At 44.9% G+C, this 21,871-nt stretch overlaps 1 protein-coding gene across 1 annotated transcript; it reads left to right on the forward strand.

Moving 5' to 3' along the window:
- Positions 1-10,076: 10,076 nt before the first annotated feature.
- LOC134435158 (uncharacterized) lies at positions 10,077-18,708 on the forward strand. Its single transcript, XM_063184010.1, has 4 exons — positions 10,077-10,266; positions 14,556-15,087; positions 17,493-18,366; positions 18,419-18,708. The coding sequence occupies exons 2-4, from the start codon at positions 14,692-14,694 to the stop codon at positions 18,706-18,708; spliced, it is 1,560 nt and encodes a 519-aa protein (XP_063040080.1). The 5' UTR covers positions 10,077-10,266; positions 14,556-14,691.
- The last annotated feature ends 3,163 nt before the right edge of the window (positions 18,709-21,871 follow it).

The following is a 21,871-nucleotide window of genomic DNA, read 5'->3' on the forward strand; positions in this document are numbered from 1 at the left end:
TGATGCTTTTGCTTTTTGTTTGTTTGTTTCTTTCTTTCTTTCAAATATTCCCTTATAGACCGGCCCACAATTTAGATGGGGCTGCGGCCCATCATTGCATGCTTAAAGTGATACGGTCCCATTTTTGGAAATAAGCTCATTTTATACCTCCCCTTGAGTTAAATAATAGGGTTTTACCATTCTCCTGCACTTTCAATCGTTCTCTGGGTATGGCAGTGCAAATTTTACCTCCATGCAAGCAGTTAACATTGAGTCCTATGAGACCAGTCAACGGCTAACTGGTCTCATAGGACTCAATGTTAACTGCTATCTTGGATGTAAAATATGCACTGCCATACCCAGAGAACGGTTGAAAGTATAGAAGAACGGTAAAACCCTATTATCTAACTCAAGGGGAGGTATAAAATAAGGTTATTTCAAAAAATGTATTCAAAAAACAGTATCACATTAATATCACATACAGTGAACTGAGCCCATCTTAATTGCGGTATAGGGGAGGGGGTGAGGGGTGCTGTTGTATGCCGAAATTAAATGCCCGGTTTGGTTTGTGGTCTTGGTCCAGCGCTGCAGATGATCATTCCCTTGCCCGGACATGTCTCTAGCCTGTCTCTTGTCCAGACATGTCTCTAGCCTGTCTCTTGTCCAGACATGTCTCTAGCCTGTCTCTACCAGTGGCAAACCAAGGGTTAACGAATCAACCATGCCATTTGGGAAACGTTAATTGTTATGCATGAGGTCAGACTAAGGTGCTGTTTCCACGTAGCAGGATATTTTTTTAGCAAGGTATGTTTTTCTCCTGTTTAGGTGTAAACGCAACATGTGGATAAAAAAAAAATCCTCCATTGTAACAAATGCGTTTCAGCCCCCTAAATAGGATATTTTTTTCTCCTGCTTTTTATACCTGGATGGAAGGCCAACACCAATGCAACAAGGAGAAAAAAATATCCACATATAAAAATATCCAGCTACATGGAAACAGCACCCAAGTCTCGAACAAAGATTTAAAAGTCGATGATAATCAGGCTATGTCTGCGCTGTCTCTTGCCTAAAGACATGTCTGCCCTCTTTTTTGTCCAAAGACATGCCCTCTCTCTTTGGTCCACAGGCATGATCGTTCTCTTGTCCAGGCATGTGCCCCCTGAGCGTAGAATGGATAAGCGCAATTACTGGCTGGAAAATGCATTGGCCCTGGTGTAGCCCTGGTGTAGTATGGGGACGTAGCCTGAGGACACTGTACACATGGGCAATGGGATGCCATGATGGATAAAAATTGTGACAGTGCAGACCCTAAAGAGAGAAAGACCTGCCATCCTGAAGCGTGTACGTTGATTAAAGAATAGAGTTTCCAAAAAGTGCACTTGTTACGCTATTCCGAGAGTGAAGAGGCTGTTACAGAAGCACAGAAGATGTTTGTGGTTACAAGAAATTAAACATACCGACTGGACTGAGGACACCATCAGGAATGCCCGTGTCTGTGGCGCCCATTTCATATCTGGGTGCCCGTCCAATTGGGCTACTTGGGATAAGCGTCTGCGGGTAAAAACGGGAAAAATTGGCAATTTTTGGCTGTTTTTTCAGCCGTTTTGGGCCCATGGAAGTAAATGTAATTTGTTGAATTTGGGCGGAATTTAGCGCATTTTGACGTTTTTTGAGAGCATTTTGGGGCGGGATTTGGACATACACATCTGGCAACACTGTCTGCAGTTATCGTGACCATCCATTGTCTAATTTGGAAAAATAACACCTGGCTAGTTTCTTTACAGATGTGCGGTACATGGTCGATTCTGGTCCAACAATGCGCAGGCAGCCCGTTTATGTTACACCTGTGTACAAACAGTGAAGTGATCTATTGTCTCCTGTGGAAATACTGCCCTACAGTGGCCAGACTGTTGTACTGTAACCACGCAGCTCTCTCTCTCTCTCTCTCTCTCTCTCTCTCTCTCTCTCTCTCTCTTTCACTCTCTCTGTCTTTCTCTCTCTCTCTCACACACTCTCTCTGTATCTCTCTCTCTCTCTCTCTCTCTCTCTCTCTCTCTCTCTCTCTCTCTCTCTCTCTCTCTCTCTCTCTGCCCCCCCCCCCTGTCTTTCTCTCTCTCTCCCTCTCACCCTCTCTGTCTGTCTCTCCCTTTCTCTCTCTGTCTTTCTCTCTCACGGACACATTCACATGCACAAACACATGATCAGAAGCATGCAAATGGCCAGCAGGCAGGCTGTGTGTGTGTGTGTGTGTGTGTGTGTGTGTGTGTGTGTGTGTGTGTGTGTGTGTGTGTGTGTGTGTGTGTGTGTGTGTGTGTGTGTGTGTGTGTGTGTGTGTGTGTGTCTGAGAGTGGGAAGTGCCCGGTGGAAGGATGTGCCTGTCCTTCCCTTTGCAGTTTAGTTTCCTCACCTTGCTGCCTCAGAGGTCAATGTGGCCTTGTAGCGTTTGACCTTGTGACCTTTCGACCCCAGGAAGACGCCGCAGGTGCAGCAGAAACAAGACAAACAGGCTCCAGAAGAGACTCTTCCTAAAAGGCACAACTAATCACAACACAGATACAGTACACTAGAATGCATACACTGAGCCCGTTTATATGGCCGCAAAAATCAGGTTATTGGAATAAACAGGTTATTGGAGTAAACGGTTTATTGCTGTTTATATGCAGTCCGTCGGTTGCCTGTGTTCCACTAAAGAGTGTGACACGAAGCTAGAATTTAAGGCTTGTGATTGGCTACTTATCCTTCTAGAATGTCAATAACCTGATCATAACCCGATTATGCTGGATACATGTCTTCAGAAATCTGTTTATTAGCCAAAAACCTACCTGTGCAAATCGGATTTCTCATAAACCGATAACGGCAATAAACTGATTATGAAAACTGTTTATTCAGTTTACATGAGCGCTCGAATAAACCGGTAACTCCAAAAACCTGATCATAAACGGTTTATTGATGCGCATATAAACGGGCTCACTCTATTCTGTTCTATTCTATTGTATTCTATTCTGTTCTATTCTATTGTATTCTATTCTGTTCTATTCTATTGTATTCTATTCTGTTCTATTCTATTGTATTCTATTCTGTTCTATTCTATTGTATTCTATTCTGTTCTATTCTATTGTATTCTATTCTGTTCTATTCGTAGGCGCTGGAGATGGGAATGCAGTGGTGCATTTGCATCCCCACTTTTGGGATCCCTAAATGAGGCTTCCTCAACTTTTACTGCAGAGAAATGGAAGCTTGCGTAAATTCTACCAGGGAGACTCGAAATAACCGGCTGTCAAACTCTTACTAACCAATCAGTGTCACTTTTGACAGATCATACTCGTGTCATCATTCCCCAGGATTGTCAACCAATCACAACACGAGATTGGGGATTTCCCCGTTACATCACTTATACAGCGTTCCTTCTCAGCCAATGAATCGCATTCACGTCTGTTTAAAAAAGCCGTCACTCATTCAGTTCTCTGCTTTCAGTCAAGCCGACTTTGACGCCACCTCCACCCCTCCATCCACCGTCACCAGTGGTTCCCGTCTGATAGGGGGCAGGCTACGCCCGCCTCCATCTCTGCTGGAGGATATGCCGTCCTACCCTGAAGTTCAACGAGAAGACGGGAACCTATGCCAAACAGATTCATACATTGTTTTAACATGTCTAATTGTTCAATAAATCTTAATAACGTTCATTTGCCTCTCGAGTCTTCATGGTAGAAATGAGTGGAATGCAGCAGCGGCAATGTTAAGAACTAAAAAATGAAGTAAGGAAAATAAGGGGGAAAAAATTGCACCATCACTTTAAAACTTGTCCCGGCGCCCTTGATTCTATTCTGTCCTTCATAGATGAACGCATGGCCTGACAAACAGTCATTCACACAAATACAGTCTTACATATTACAGCGAGCGAGAGAGAGAGAGAGAGACAGAGAGAGATAGAGAGACAGAGACAGACAGACAGAGACAGAGAGACAGACACAGACAGACAGACAGAGAGAGACAGACAGACAGACAGACAGACAGACACACACACAGGATGTCAGGGTCTGACCTTTTCCCCCCATGTGATATGGGGACAAACTGAAATATGTGCAACTTGGCCACTAGATGGCACAATAGAGGTGTCCTGATGTATTTGAGTTACCAGCACAATTCCTGACCATACTTTGGAATCTCTTTCCCCTCCTTCATAATCAGTTATTGATTATTGTCAAGATTAAGAATAAGCTGCAGAATGTCATGTCAGACTGTGATAAAATTATGACCTGTAGTTAGGATTTTTGCTTTCTGTGCTTCTGGTTAAACTCTGTCCCTGTGTGAGCTCTTGCTGTGAATTATGTGACATCTGTACTAGGAGGAGACATCACTCCCAAGTGTGTCTCAGACAAGAACTACCACTTAAGCTGAACTATGGCCTTGTATGTTTATTCTTCTTTGATGTGTTGTCCATTAAAGACGGCCTCCGTGGAAGGAGAGACAGAGAGACCAAGGATGCCATGCTATGAACACGTTTTCTCAATCTCTCACCTTTCGCGAAAGCCAATTATAAACCTGATCTGATTGTCATTGTCTCGTTGTTTATTAATGAATTTTTATAACACAGATGCACACACAACCATTTTCAGATTCTGTTTTTGATGGTCATTTCCCAAATTAAATATGGGTAAAAGTAATATGTTTGATTATCTTATTACAAAGCCAGCACATTTTTCACTGTGTGTACTGCATGTTTCACGGCAATTGTACTAAATGGCATGTCATTTCATCAGTTCTCTCTCTCTCTCATGCACACACACGCCCGCAGGCACACTTGCACGCACACACACTCACACATACAACACACACACACAAACACACACGCACGCACACACACAAACACATGCACACACACACACACACAAACACACACATGCACACACACAAACACAAACACACACACTCACGCACACACACACAACACATACACACACACACACACACACACACACACAAACACACACGCACGCACACACACACAACACTTACACGCATGCACACACACAAACACACGCGCACATACACACACACACACACACACACAGCAGCGGTGGGTCTCTCTGGCCTCTCTGCTCTCAGTGCAGGGATAAGAGGAGTGCATTAGGCCCAATTCATTATTAATGTACTAGTCTCATGTGACATAGCAAAGGAAGATCATCCTGCAAGTGTGTCTGTGCGTGTGTGTGTGTGTATGTGTGTGTGTGTGTGTGTGTGTGTGTGTGTGTGTGTGTGTGTGTGTGTGTGTGGGTGTGCTTGTGTGTTTGTGCAGGGTGCATTCCAATATGCACACTCCCGTCCTCCACTTGTGCTTGTGGCCTCGCCCCGCCTCCTGGCCCCGCCTCCGTGGAGAAAACAATTAAGTTTCCCAGCTGTCAGCCTAGCCACAACAAACTTTTGAGGGACTGTCCTTCATTCACCATCCAGTTTGCAAATGAGAAAACGGCTTTACAATTAAGCTTTTGCGAGATATTGAAATATAATGCTGTTGTCAGTGATGTCGTCACGACGTATTACTTCCTGGTGCAAGGCCACAAGCACAAGTGGAGGACTCAAGGTCACATATTGGAACGCACCCAAGGACTCCATCCTGGGGCCCCTTCCTCCCTGGGCCCGGGACAACTGACCCCCAAAGTAGGTGGAGCTAACAAGAAGCGACACTAAATACAACGCCCCATTGCCCCGTGATTTTCGGCCACGGCCGCCATTGTGCAATGAATATCGGACAAATTACATTGGAATGCATTGGGAATGTGTACAGGATTTCTACATAATACGGTAAAACTACATCGATATAACTATCGGAAATTCTTCAGTTATGAATGCTTATACCATTTCATGTGTTTTTTTTTTTTCAACACAATCACTGCAGAACTTGAGTATCTATAAGGCTTAAGTTGCCAAAGTAGCTAGCCATAGTCGCTTCTTGTTAGATCCACTTTCTTTGTGACCCCTTTGCCCCCACTGTCAGCTTCCTGTTCGATGATGCTCACAGTGAGGGATTTCCTGTACCAAGCTTGGGAAGGAGTTTAGTTAGTTGGTTGTCATGGAGACCATATGACCCTTTTTTTAAAATATATATATATATTTTTTTTCTTGGGGGCTCTTCAGCCTCCATTGTTTTTTTTGTGAGACAGGACAGTGGAGGAGAGACAGAAAGCGGGTGTGTAGCGTATACTGTGGTTCGCTGCGTCACAATGGCAGTGGGACAGTTCTTCTTGTGTGTGTGTGTTGTGTGTGTATGAATGTTTGTGTGCGTGTGTGTGTTCATGGTTGTTGGTGTGTGTGTGTGTGTGTGTGTGTGTGTGTGTGTGTGTGTGTGTGTGTGTGTGTGTGTGTGTGTGTGTGTGAATGTTTGTGTGCGTGTGTGTGTGTGTGTGCGGATGCGTGCGTGTGTGTTTGTGTATGCGTGTGTGTGTGTGTGTGTGTGTGTGTGTGTGTGTGTGTGTGTGTGTGTGTGTGTGTGTGTGTGTAGCTGTATAAGGGGGTGTCTATGGCGTGACAGGCAGGAAAGGGGCATAGGAAACACCTGCAGCAAGCTGAGTAGAATAGAATCCTCATCTGCTAACCATGGAATGTTCTAGAATGGGAGGAAACAATTGAAACAGTAAAGGCGAATTCTAAATGCACCTTATTGAAATTAGTCCAAAGCTATGGCAATACCACCAGGCTAGACACAGATCTGAACAGTGAATCGTGCAAATTTACCTCATTACAATCTGCACCAGCATGAAGTTGTTTATTAGCCCCAGACAATTTCAGTGACAAAACAAAGAGAAACTAATATTTCATTAATTTCTATGCTATACACGCTCATTTTAAAACATGCGCTGTTGGGGGATTTGAAGACTTTAAAAGACTGGAGGAAATACAGTGAGAACAGATATTTAAATTGAGTGGCATGTTTGTAGCCTACTTCACAAAAAATCTTGAGATATGTAATCTTTAGCATCTTAAGTGCTACTTCACATCTACTTCCTCTTTTACAACCTTCATTTCCTGTATCACAAACATGGAAGTACAGTACAGTACAGTACAGTATACATACCATTCCCCAAAGGTCATTGAAAACAAGCACTTATCAGGTTTACAAATAGGGGGGACAAATAGGTCAGTTGTCTCAGGCCCAGGGACAGAGAGGGCTTAGAGCTGGGTCCTCATTACGTTGTACCATACCGGTTGGCAGGGCCGGATTAAGATGGCCTGGGGCCCCTAGGCGACAGGTGGCTGTGGGGCCCCCTGGAGGCCAAATTTTGGGACAAATTTACATAGACAGTGTCATAATTACGAGCTAGGAATTAAGGATAAAATGTCTACCAACTGTACTCAACATGACAGATGATTTTTTCAATATGCATCTTGTCACAATTTTGCAATTTTTCACTTTTGGCTAGTCAGGGGCCCCCTGGCAGGTGGGGGGCCCTAGGCTGCAGCCATATCTAGTCTGTGCGTAATTATTGTCACTTTTTTCTTATGCACAGGTCATACAAGGAAATCGAAATTAGTATAAAGTAGAAGTAGAAGGGCTCTTATCGTATCATGTTACATGGTTTCAACTATGTAATATCACAATACTAGTATTGTAATTACATCTGTAAGAATACTTCTACTTCTACTTTATACAACTCTAGAAGTTTCTCTCTCTATAGTATACCATGAAAGGACATAGACATACACAGACAGGACTGACATGTACAAACTGACATCAAAGTGCAAGACAGGACAGTGACAGTGATGGACCAATAATAGGCCTAGTAAAGAGATTAAGTAATAGGCCTAAATAATAAATAATAACTGAGCATTAAACATTGGTGAGTGAAAGTGATGGTTTGTTTTTGTATGTTTTAGTAGGATTCTGTTGCTGCTCCAATTTGTGACTTGTAGTGGCAACAGTAGTACATGTGTTGTCCATGTTTTTAATGTGTGTTTGTTTTTAGCTCCCTGCCCAGGGACCACAGATGTAAACTAGCTTCTAGCTAACTCTGGTAAGAGATTCTGTCTTGTACATGGTCCCTGTCAAATAAGCAATAAACTAAACTAAACTATGAGTGTAGCGGTGCCTTTCAGATGACCTTGTCCTGGGCTCGGCGAAACCTGTCAGTGGATTGTGCTGAAGTATGCGTTCTTCTGTCAACAATTACAATGTTCATTTCGTTTTTCATTCATGACACATCTAAGAATGCTCAACTTCCTCCTCAGGTTAAAGTGACAAGTTTGTGGTCAGCAAGCTGCAAGTTGTGAGGTTGACTTTCGTCAGGGCCGCTGACAGCTTTTGCTGGGCCCGGGACAGAGTCATCTGAAAGGGCCACCTACCCAATACATAGAATGTAATGAGGATCCAATTCTGGGCCCCCTACCTCCCTGGACCCGGGACAACATACCCCTTTGTCCCCCCCCGTCGGCGGTCCTGACTTTCGTTCATGTCAGGCTCACTGAGCCGCCATTGGAGGTTTCAATATCCACACGGCCATATTCAACAACAAAACGTAAAAACTAAACATACACAGTAGGTGTAGGTTACAGTAGGTTAATCCAATGAGATATTTGTTCACTTTTACTTTTTGTTATTGAGTTTGACGCAGGCTCACTCCCTTCCTGTGGTACAGGATGTGGCTGGTCGGTTACATTACAGTATGTCAGATGTTCATACCTGTTCATAGTGTCCACAATAATCGGGGGGCAAGCGCTATTCCGACATACTGCTATTCTGACACTCCTTTAAATTTGACTATACTGCCCAGCCCCGCCCTACAAACAGTGTTGCCAGATTGGGCTGTTTCCCGCCCAATTGGGCTGCTTAGGATGGTCGTGTGCGGGTAAAAATGGCATTTAGCAGAAAAACCCGCCCAATTTTTGCCATTGAAATCAATAGAATTGGGCGGGATTCTGTGCTTCTAGGCGGGTTTTGAGCATTTTTTGGGCTGGAAATCATCAGCGTCATCTGGCTACCCTGCCTACAAAGACAAAGTGCAGTAACTACGACGCCAGCATTGAAACTAAGAAAAAGGCTTTCAAAGTATTGCCATTGGATTAGATATTGTACATAGCTGCTGCAAATTTGACATAGCAATCTCTCTAAAGCGGAACACATTTGGGTTATAAGGCTTTGTCACAAGTTAAAATATATTTCAGACCATTTTCTGTCTTAGCACATATTTGTGACAAAATACAGTAGGCCCTAGGCCATATAGTTATTGCACTTTGCCTTTGCCCCAATGGGCTATGAGTCTAAACTGTAGCACCATGGCAATACCAACACACTATAGACAAAAAAGTGACACCACTGCAAATAGACTGCACACACACTTCACTGAAATAGGCCTAGGCCTACCTAAAGTCGACGGGTCCGTTTGCCTGATTTTCCCGGATTTTAATGGTCTGTCCCGAGAAAAAATAAACACTTCCCTGGACACTGAACAAAGGATGTCATTGTGTACAAGTAAAAAGGTCGACTGAGTTTTAAATGTCCAGGTTTTTTGTCAGACAGAGGTGGCAGCCCTAGGCCTATACCTGTCGTATTGAGAGACTGCACTGGCTAAAATTATTCACATGGGAGAAGTTTGTGTTTACATATGAACGAGGCCTACTGTCCATAGGCCTATAACGTAGGCCTACTACTATAAACAAAAACTGTGTCTTTAGTATGAGATTAATGTGAAACCAGGTCAACCTAGAACGTGCCACGACCTCCTCCCTTCCTCTTGTTCGCTAGGCCTACTCTCTCACTCCTTTGCTTTCAGTTTCTTAGTGGTTTTACACAGGCCTGTTTTCTTTCACTTCTGGGGTGTCCTTCCTGTTTCTCTAGACCTGTGTTAGGCAGAGCTGCTATCCCATCAGTGAAACTAAAGCCGAAACTACATCAGTCCTAATCTCATCAGTAACATTGTTTACACTTGACATTTAGTCTATTTGCTACATTGATGTCATGTGAGTGGTGCTATTTAAAGACAGAATGTGTCTCAGAATGCTGCTATAAACATTACAACGTGGACACCACTGCAACACTAACATTTTAACATTTTATATACATTTTGTATTAGATCTGGCTCCATCAAAAATAATTCAACGTGCCCTCAACGCACTTGTAGTGCCCCACCCATTAGAGATGCTGCTGTTTTGATTGGCCAATCCCGAGGAAACCTAAACCATCCGTGCGACGTACAGAGGACTTCGATGATCTCACTTCGACCGGCTGTGCCCCTTTTTCCTCATTGAAGTTTTTTTTAATGTGGACCAAAGTTGGCTGAAAACGAAACCGTTTAAGTAAGTGAAATCCTTTCCGTTATTAACCACATAAAAATCAGACAATAACAAAGATGTTACAGTGTTATAACATCGAAACAAACACGGGAAGAGATAGGGGGCGCTGACTATCAGCGGTTCAGATAGCTACCAATGGCTAGTTGTTAGCGGGCTAACCACCAATGTAGTTCCAGGCAAAATGGCAAAGAAAACGTTAGCATTGCTAGCTTTAGCAGCTAAAAGGAAGTTCTGTAATGCTAGAATGGAAGGCTAGCGTTGCCTATCTCGCTTCTTTTTACAAATACCTTCACTGTGTGAATGTTATGCTGAGAAATAAAATTATTATGAACGGAACAACTCTATGGTATTTTCCATTGTGTCTTAAATGGTATCCTGACTGTTTCTTCATTAAAATGAAAGATTTAGACGGTGGGAGTACTTCCGAGGGTCGCTTGCTAATGGTAAAAAAATCCCAGCTAGCAAGCTAACGAATATTATCGAGTTGTCTCAAAATGGCTTCCTTGATTGTGTAGCGAGCTTTTGTGAATGGATGTGTGGGAGTTCATATGCTACATAATCCAGTTTGCACATTTAAATATGAGGTCTCCCTCTTCATTTCAGTATACACAATCAACAATTCAAACGGAAATGTAAGATGAGTAGTATGAATATGTTATAAAAGAAATAGAGTACTCTTTATCTGTATGTAAACGTTACATCGCTCCCCCACATCCAAACGACTTCACCTGTCGGCCAACAACTGGCCATTGGCTCACGCCATAGCGCACGAAGGCAAAAACCTGATTTCCATCTGACGACCGCGTAAACAAATTAGCGCTCTACTTTTCAACGGTGTCTTGGTTTGCCTTTGTTGGAAGGCATAGTTCTAGTGGTATTTCCCTCAACGCTTCTTGTCAAAGTGACTCACGTCTGCTTTTACGGTCAAACGGTGACCGCAAACATTCCATTATCACAGATGAATTGCACTCTGTGTGTGTAACAAGAAAAGAAAAGCATTGTGCCACCTATTGGCGTTGGCTCTTGTGCAGTACTAATTAATAACAACTAACCTGGGTGGCAGTTTATATTTATTAATTTTACATGTGAATGTCATCTCCTGTTCATTCTATTTCAGTGTGAACCCTTCCAAGTAGCCCACTCCTATGAAAATCTGGGAAATTATTGTGGTAAGAAAAACGAAATTGGGAGTATTGCATTGCAGATTGCAGGCTATTGCTTTTATTTTTCTCACAGCGCAATTCTGAGCAAATATAGTGAACACTGCCCATGCATTACCGTGTTTTACGAATGTATGTGAGCCTAAATCCTGGGTAGGATATGTTGATCACCTGTTAATGATAACTTTAATATGTGATTAAATATATTTTTGTGAAGAGTAGATGGTTTTTATGTGCAGATTTTTGGGCTTTATTTATACCTGTGTATAGAGAATAGAGTAGCTATACATGTGTAATGTTGATGTAGTATTAGCAATGTATTTAGGGCTGTGTGACTCTTTTTCTCTCTTGTCGTAGATTTTGCTCTTAAAAAAACGGACATGCATCTGTGTGTGTGTGTGTGTGTGTGTGTGTGCGGGTGCGTGCACATATGTGTGTGCGTGTTTTTTATTGGTTTGTATCACAGCAAACTAACATAACGCATATCTTCTGTTGTAGATTCCCACACAGACAGACACATGCGTATATCCCGATAAGGTGCTCACGTCACACACACAGTGTGGTTCAGTTTTCCCATCCCATCCTGTCCTGTCCTCTTTTCCTTACTGGATGCTAGTGCGTCGGGTCCCTTTGCTTTTCGCAGGTGTGTTGTGCCTATTACGCGTGGTGTGAGGTGAAAGGATGCATAGTTCACTTCACCCAGTCCCTCCCTCCCCGGAACCCAGTTATAGAGTATGCTGCTTCGTTATCATCGTGATGGGTACCAACCACACTTGTCAGCTGTCAGGAAAAGGAATTGTAAGAGATGACGATGACCTTGAGTCTGAAGTGTAATTCGCATGTCTTTTTTTTCAATGTCATTCTCATGTGCAGTCAATATCTGTTCAATACAATAATCATTGCCACAGTTTAGGTCAAGATCATTGTTTAGCCATTACTCTCTGATCCAGACAGATCCTGCTTTGTTTCTTTGTTTCGTATACAGATAGCCCTAGACGGAGAAGAGTGTCAGTGGAAATTCCACGAGAATTTTCCACATGCGTTGTCATGACTGTTACAATCTCACACAATTGTTATAATCTCATCATGTTTGGAGAATAGATGCTATAAAGCCAGGCGCGTCATTTTCATTACATTGCTATTACCAGAGTTATGTAAAGTAGCAGTAGAAATACTCTAACAGGTGTAATTACAACACTAGTGGTATGATATTACATGGTTTCAACTTAGCATACTAGCATACTACTCCTTGTGTTGTAATTCCATAAGTAAAAGTACTTCTACCTCTACTTTATACAACTCAGGGGTGTCTTTCTCGAAAACATAGTTACTAACTATGTTATCTAATTTGTTTTTTGCAATTCATTCCCCCATTGTCAACTACCCAAATTGCTAACTAGTTAGCAACTATGGTTTCGAGAAATGCACCCCTGGCTATTACATATTGGTAATAGCAGGGTAGTTAGTGTGCAAGCCAACCTGCATCTTAGAATCCCTTCTGTCGCACCCATTGCAGTACCAGCCTGTAGTGTAGTATTTTGTAAGTATGGCATGTGTATAACAGTGTGTAACATTATGGATGTTAAATGTTAATTACATTGCATAGAGGACATGAGGGAGGGATGCCCTTGCCTTGGGAGGGGGGAGGGGGCGGGGTAACACATTATTACATCTTTACTGGTGTCTTTTTCTGTTTTACATGAACGTGTGTGTGTGTGTGTGTGTGTGTGTGTGTGTGTGTGTGTGTGTGTGTGTGTGTGTGTGTGCCTTCATTGTTGATACAGTATCTCCGAATGTACTCCAAATGTCATTACACCATTACACTTGTGTGCGTGTGTTTTACCTCATTAGCTTTTGTGGGGGGTGTAGCACGATGCAGCTATTTTTGAGGTGAAACCCCAACTGGGGTTTTGGGATGGGTGGGGTAGGGGTGTGGTTTTGGGGTATGGGTGTGGGTGGGTGTGGTTGGAATGGAATGGAATGGAATGGAATGGAATGGAATGGGCTGGATCGATGTGAGTATGTTTCTGGGATGGGTTGGGATTGACCGGGTGTTGGGAGGGTTTCTGATCTATGTGTGTGTGCGTGTGTGTGTGTGCGTGCGTGTGCGTGTGTGTGTGTGTGTGGTATGGGATGTAAAATGGGTGGCGTGGGATTAAGGGGGTTTCAGGTCTGTGTGTGTGTGTGTGTGTGTGTGTGTGTGTGTGTTTTACGGGATGTAAAATTGAGTGGGGTGGGATTGGGAAGGTTTCAGATCTGTGTGTGTTTGGTGTGATATGTACGTGGGTGGGGGTGGGGGATTGGAAGGGATTCAAATGTGTGTGTGTGTGTGTGTGTTTGGTATGGTTATGTACGTGGGTGGGGTGGGTCCGTTAAAGAAACCGTGTGTGGTTGTTCCCGGCAGGGGCGAGACACAGAGAGCTCACTGGAAGTGAAGTGCAGAGTGAAAGATGATGATGATGGGCGGGTGGCCGTCGCCTTTAGGCTGCGCTGCTGACGCCCCTGCTAGAGTATGGGGGGGCGTGCTGCGGCGCCGTGCCATGTGGCGTGCTGCGCTGCGGTGCGGACGCACGTGGCCACAGACATGGCTCTGGTGGCTCAGGCCCCTCCCCTGGCATCGCTGCCTCAGGACAGGTAGAGCACTCGATGCCCCCCGAAACCCGGCCCGAAACTCGCCCCAGCCCCAGCCCCCCCTCCTCCGTAGACGAACCCCAAAAACGGGAGATTACCTGAGATCACCTGCCCTCACCTCACCTGCCCTGTAACGTAACGTAACGTAACAAACAAGAATGGCAAGAGCAACCAAAACAAAAGACCCAAAACATTTTAGTCCATCACCTCACCAGGAAGTATCATCTTCCTTTGTTTCTTACTTCTTGTTTTTTTTTTTTTGCTTACTCACTTGCTTATCATTATTATTATTATTATTGTGATTGATTATTATTAGTAAAGATAAATCTCACAGTGTGTTAAGCCATAAAATGATAGTATAAAACATATTTATATAGTTTTTTCACTCATTCAGTTCTTGAGTAATAAATATATACAGTAGTATATCCTGCGATGGCAGAGCGCTAAGACTGACTGACTGTGCTTTCGTGTCTCGCCCTCTTCTCCCACCTTCCTCAACAGCATTCACGCCCTCAGCATCATCATCCTCATCCTCAGCATCTTCATCTTCAGACGTCAGGAGCGCCGTTAAATCACCGCCACCATCACCACCTCCAGCAGCATCATCAGCGACGCCAACGCCGCCATCACCCTCGTCATGTACCAGAAGGGCACCAAGAGGAAGTTTGCGGACACCGCGGACGGCTGCGGCGGGGGCGGTGAGGAAGAGGAGGAGGAGGAAGCTGCAGCGGCGCTGGGCCTAGGCTTGGGCTGCGCCGCCGGCGTGGAGCTCGGAGTGGGCGTCACCAGCCTGGGCGTGAGCGTCGGTGTGGGTGTCGGCGTCGGCGGACTTGGCGGTCTGACCGGTGAGGACGCGGTGAGTCTGCGCATGCTGTCGTCCTACAGCCTGCAGAGGCAGACGATGCTCAACATGTCGCTGGTCAAGCTGCAGCTGTGCCACATGCTGGTGGAGCCCAACCTGTGCCGCTCCGTGCTCATCGCCAACACCGTACGACATATACAGGAGGAGATGACCTACGACCTCACCTGGCAGGTGGGTACACACGCGCGCACACTTTGTGTGTGTGCATACACACACAAACGTACACGCACACACACACACACACAGGGCTGATAGTATTCAGGCTCCATGCCTGATTTCAGGCTTGACGGAGTTTGCAAGAATAAAAACATTGATAATAATTAGCCATTAGGTTATTCTTATCTCAGAAAGTGTTACATGTTCAGGGTTTTCTTCTACTATCAGGCTTGAATAATGGTCATACACAAGCTATTAAATGTTTGAATAATGTGTCAAAATAGGCCTACGTTACGTCACTATGCAGTATCTTGTCGTCGTCGTTAGAGCAGGGGGAAAAGTTCAGGCTCAGGATTTTTTTTCACTATCACCCCTGACACACACACAACATACATACATGTAGTACTTGCATCTCTGTCTTATCCGGCCCCTGATATAATTTAAGGTTACACAGTTTCACATGAAATATGATGTGTTTTGTAAAGCAATCTTAGAAATTACTTTTGCAATGAAGTTATATTTTCAGAGTAGTGGGGTCTGTTGTAAAGGTGGCCGCCTTCAATATACGTAGGCCTTAAGCGCAGGGGTAAATCCTGGTTTGTTTTCATAGTACGGCTCTTGGAGGACATGATAAAGTTTGAAGTGGTCCCTCGAATGAAAAGGGGGCGAAGTAGAAGTAGAAATACTCTTAATTATGTAATTACAACACTTGTAGTATGACATTACAACGTTGAAACCATGTAGTACCATAACACTACTAGTCTAGTCTTGTAATAAAATTTGTAAGAGTAAGCTTACCTCTACTTCAGGGGTGGGGAACCTATGTGTCGAGCAGTGGTGTAGTCTACTTTTCGATGGTGGGTATACTTGAGCATTTTTTGAAGTGGGTATACTGTATATAGTATTTGCGCTATTGAAAACAATGGTTCAATCAATTTTAAGTGGGTATACTGAAATCCCTGAAATTTAGAAGTGGGTATAGTCCGTATACCCGCGTTCTACGTAGACTACACCACTGTACTGGTCTCGAGGGCCATTTGCGGCCCTTGGAGCCGTTTTATCCGGCCCCCGATATAATTTTAAAGTAATTCAGCTTCACATGAAATATGAAATATTTTGTAAAGGAATCATAGAAAATGCATTTGCAATACAATTAAGTTATATTCAGGGAGCCTAGAGAAGGTGCTGTCTGTTTAAAAGGTGGCTGCCTTCAATATTGGCCTAAAGTGAAGGGGGAATCCTGGTTTGTGTTCATAGTGCGGCCCTCGGAGGACTTTTACGGCCCTTTGATGAATTTGAAGTGGCCATTCGAATGAAAAAGGTTCCCCACCCCTTATTTAGAACTCTACTTCTACAACTCTGGTCTCACCTAGCCAGGCTACGCCCTCCTAGTGATGCAACACCTTCGGCGTTGCTTCTAGTCAGGCCAGGATCAATACAAGTATAGTTTCTGCTCCGTAGAAATCGGGAACTCCACCCCCTTTGTCGGAAAATAATCAACTTTGAGCAGGTCCAATGACCCTGGGTAGAGGCTAGGGATGCACCGATACACATTTTTTCACTTCCGATCCGATCCCGATATCTAAATTTGGGTATCTGCCGATACCGATACTACTCACATATATGCATGGGTTTCAACTTGAGGTAGGCCCAAGCAGACTTTTTGGTCAGAAAAGGGAGTCGGAAGAACAGGAAACCAATTAATAAGCAAAAAGTAATAAGTAAAAAAGTAACAATCCCATCCCGAAAACTAATATGCAAGTGTTATGATTTCAAATTAACATTGCACCTGACTCAATGTCTGTATCAGGAAAATTCCGATATTTTGGGGAAATTCCAATCCGATCCGATCTCTGTCCCCTCATCCCTAGTAGAGGCGTGTTCAAGGCAGCGACGTGGTTTTAGCAGAAACGTTCTGTTGGGACTAAGAAAATGTTTTGGCACAGCCTTTTCTGGCCTCCAACAGTAGCAAACCAATGGATGCAGGTTAACGAGGCCGTTTTGGAAACGTTAGTCGTCATCTTCTTGGTCAGACCAACATCACGGAACAACATTTGAAAGTCGATGATAATCAGGCATGGTCTCACCTGTCCCCTGTACTCCTCTTCCTCCTCCTCCTCCTCCCTTCTCCTCTTCCTCCTCCCTTCTCCTCCTCCTCACTCCTCCTCCTGCTCCTCCCTCCTCGCCTCTCCTCCTCTTCCTCCTCTCCCTCCTCCTCTTCTTCCCCTCCTCCTCTTCCTCTTCTTCGTCCTCCTCTTCCTCCTCTCCTTCCTCCTCCCGCCTCCCTCCTCTTCCTCCTCATCCTCCTTCTCTCCCTGCTCCTCCTCCTCCACTTCCTCCTCCTCATCTTCTTCCTCCTCNTCTTTCTTCTTCCTCTTCCTCCTCTCTTCCTCCTCCTCCTCCTCCTCTTCCTCCTCCAGGTGGGGGCTGCGGTGGATGCCATGAGCCAGGCCCACAGTCAGCTGGAGCAGGAGGCGCAGCAGCAGCTGGAGCAGGAGGCGCAGGAGAGCCTGAGCGCCACCTCCGACCTCCTGTGCCGCTCCGCCCTGACCGGGGAGGAGCCCGACCAGCAGCCGTCCACGCCCTTCAACGCGCTGGTGTACTCCGGGGAAGACGACGCTGACGCTGACGTGGAGGACAAGGAGGAGGAGGAGGAGGATGTGGTGGTGGACGAGGAAGGAGACGCAGCGCTGGCTCTGTCCTCCTCTTCCTCTTCATTAGGAGTCGCCGTGTCCTCCACTGGGGAGGGGCCCTTCCTCTCCGGCAGGCTGGCCCTGGGAGGAGCAGGAGTAGGAGGAGGGGGGCCCCTGGGCCTGGGGCCGCGATGGCAGGGGGACCCCCCTGAGGGCATGGACCTGGGGGACGACGAGGACGAGGAGGACGGCGCCAACGCCACCGTGTTTGGAAAGGGCGTCGATGTCAGTGTCGATGACGACAATGAGGGCTCGGAGAGCGATGGCGCGTACGAGAGGACAGCAGCAGGTGCCGCAGCGACGACGAGGACGACAATGACAATGTCCCTGCGGAGGAGGACAGCGGGGGGGCAGGTCGCGGTCGGGGTCAGAGGTCACAAGGCGGGGGCGTCGTCGTCATCGTCAGCGGGGCCGCCAGAGCACATGCTAGGGCCGCTGTTCGAGGCCAACAGGCCGACGCCGGTGCCCGAGGCCGCGCTGGAGGAACTCTTCTCCGACGTGGAGGCCTCCTACCTCGACCTGGACTCCGTGCTCACCGGCATGCAGGGGGGCGGCGCCGCCACGGGCACCGTAGGGGGCGTAGGGGGCGTAGTAGGCGTAGGTAGGCGTAGGTGGTGTTTGTAGTAGTAGTAGTGGCAGTCTGGGTCCTAAAGGGGGCGCCACACTTGAGCTGCTGGAGGGGCTGAGTAGTACTCCCATCCCCACCGCCATCGCCATAGTTACCCCAACCCCCACCACCACCACCACCGCCCCCCCGGAGCAGCAGACGCACGCCCCCCTCCTCCCCCAGTCGGTGGCGTTAGCGGCGCCGGCGGCGACCCAGACTCCCCTGAGCGCGTCCGCGGGGTGCCGACCCGACCAGACGGCCCTGAACGCGGCCGCCGGGTGCCGACCCGACCTGAGCGAACTAGACCACATCATGGAGATCATTGTAGGATCCTAGTGTCCTAGCTAGGCAACCTGAGCCAAGAGATCAAGTCTAGTAGGGTGAATTGTTCTGTTCTTTGTATGAGCTGCGTGTGTGTGTTTGTGTGTCTGTATGTATGTGTGTGTGTGTGTGTGTGTGTGTGTGTGTCTGTGTGTGTGTGTGTGTGTCTGTATGTGTGCAAGTGTGTGCTTGCTTGTGTGTTAATGTAATGTGTGAGCGTGTACTGTATGTGAGTGGATGAAAGTGTGTCCTACCTACCTGCTGTGTGTGTGCGTGCGTGCGTGCGTGCGTGCGTGCGTGTGTGTGTGTTGGAGAGAGAGCGGCCAAGTGTATTTGGGGTGTGTGTTGGAGAGAGAGAGTGGCCAAGTGTATTTGAGGTGTGTGTGTGTGTGCGTGTGTGTGCGTGTGTGTGTGTGTGTTGGAGAGAGACAGTGGCCAAGTGTATTTGGGGTGTGTGTGTGGCTGCGTTGAATGCAAGCCCTCATGAGATGCCTCATATTTTGATACTTTCCTGATCTTTTATACAGCTGAGGTTACGCACCTGCAGTACAGGACGCTCTATTTTCATATCTTTTATATGTTTTCTGTCCTTGTATGTATGTACTGTATGTATATGTATGTATGTTTATATGTTGGTTTATTTATTGTTTTATAATTTATTGTTTACCATCATTTGACAGGGAATTCACACTACACAAATTGAATCTGATTTTTTTTTTATGTTAGAGGAAAGACAAGATACAGATATATTTGAATATTAGCGATATTATTATTCATAATGATGGGTCAATATAAATGAATATTTCTCCTTATTGAAGAGGTCAGATGAATATTATTATACCCCCTATCCCATTCAGTTATTACACTTTTTTATGTTTTTGATTGTTTTTTGTTTTGTTTTTGTTTGTTTGTTTGTTTGTTCCAAATCAACATGATGCAAAGCCTGTGTGATATTATACTATGTGCTGAAATAACTTCAAAGTCACGTTTCCAAGTGCATTCGTGAAAACTTCTCATGCGATCCAAGACATGGAAGTCAAAAGTTGGAAGCAGCTCGACTTCACTTTGGAGTATTATTATTAATATTATTATTATTATTGTTGTTGTTATGACATTTTATTTTGTTTTTCTTTTGTAACTCCATGAAGTCATCCAGTTGCGTACAACTTGGTCTGTTTTTATCTCCTCCTCCGTAATGGATCTGTGTGTCCAGACCCGACCCGGTTCTGTTCAGGGGTGCTTTTCTCGAAACCATAGTTGCTAACTATGTTAGCTACTTTCTTGTTTTCAATGCAATGTCCCATTGGCATTGGCAACTATACAAAGTTGTTAACTGGCCAACAACTATGCTTTCGAGAAACACCACCCAGATCCGGTTCTGCTCCATGTTGAGGGTGACGTGGTCCAAACAGCCTGTTTTAAAAGAGCTCGCTTGTTTCCAATATGGCGGAGATGTCAAACTCAGGCCCAGGGGCCAAATCTGGGGTGCATTTCTCAAAGCTATAGTTACTAACTGATAGCTACTTTGTTGTTTTCAATGCAATATCCCATTGGCAACTGTACAAAGTTGCTAACTGGCTAACAACTACGCTTTCGAGAAACACCTTCCTGACACACTGTCTGAATCGTTTTATGCGGCTCGCGAGATGATTTCACATACTATGTATTACAGTTGGCACACAGGCCAATGAAACAGCTCACACACATATGCAACACAATATGTGCAGGCACATTTGAACTACCATATGCGATGGGAAAGAGTATGTGTGAAATTATTGAACTATACAAAGTGCATGCATGCACAATTTTAGTCTGTTTTTCTTTTTAAAGATACATTTTGAGTTACGCCTCGTGACTTCCTTACAGATTTTGGTCCTCAGTCATTTTGAGTTTGATACCCCTGCAATATGTTGACCTTTACCCTAATGCTTGAAGTCTGGAAAAGCATGCTATTTTATTTTTTATTTTTTTTTTAAATCTTATTTCCTTATGAATTGTTCCCCTCTGTCTTGAGAGTAGTTTTTGGTCCTGAGACTATTATTACTTCAGATGTTGGCACTCATCTGTCACGTCTGAAGAAGATGTTTTAGAGGACTGTGCAATACTCGGGAGTGTAGTGTGGTGATTGCCTGGTTCTACCTGACCTGACCACATTAATTACTTCGTAACTCATTTTTGGTCTGGATCCGCGATACCCTGGAGCGCTTGGGTGGGAGGAGTGAGCTCAGCTCTGGTTTGAAATGAGCGGTGACCAATCGATGACAGTTGACGTTTGTGACGTGTGTTATTATGCTCCCAAGTGCGTTTTCTTATTGGTCAGTAACACTGGAGGACTACTAAACCCTCCCCACTCCCCAGAGAAGCGTAATCAGACCATTTGTGAATTATGAAGTAATGCAAAATGAATGGTGTGGCCTGTTAGGATAGTGCGGTGAGGAGATTTAGGATTGTTGGGTGATGAACAGAGGTGCCAAAAGTAACAGTAAGGAAAATAAAAATAAAAGAAAGAAACGGTTTTCCTTCCAACACAGGTAGCTTACCTGAATAATAACAAGTAGACCTGTGTACCTTGTCTTACGATCAGATGACTGCACAGGAAAGATCAAGTTTGTAGTGGGTCCTCGTTTGATTTTTAGTGTTTTTCACAATAACAATCTATAATTACATGTTCAAGTAATCTGTCGCATTAGATGCAATGGAGTAAATGGTGTAACAGCTATGTAATATCATGTGCTAGTGTTGTACTTACACCATGAATTTACTTTTACTGTTACTTTTGACACCTCTTGAGTTACAAAGTACACCCACTGGTCCTCAAGAAGAAACACAATGGGGTTCTATTGCAGATGGCTCGTTGGTGGCAGTGCCCCAAGTTTCCTTAAAGGGGTATGCCACTATTTTGGGGCTTAATACAGTTAAAATCGCTGGCCAGGGTTTATAAAGGTGGTAAAGTGTCTTATTTTTCATGTTAAGCGTTGTCTTTCTTTTAAGACAAGTTAAAAGAGGGAATATGTCGCTAAGCTAGTGAAAGCCAATGGATCTGTGTAGCATGCTACAATGCTACAATATAAGACACTTTACCACCTTTATAAACCCTGGCCAGCGATTTTAACTGTATTAAGCCCCAAAATAGTGGCATGCCCCTTTAACGTCTTTATATTATGATTTCAGATATTCT

The sequence above is a fragment of the Engraulis encrasicolus genome, chromosome 19, assembly GCF_034702125.1.
Source record: "Engraulis encrasicolus isolate BLACKSEA-1 chromosome 19, IST_EnEncr_1.0, whole genome shotgun sequence".
Taxonomy (NCBI): Eukaryota; Metazoa; Chordata; class Actinopteri; order Clupeiformes; family Engraulidae; genus Engraulis; species Engraulis encrasicolus.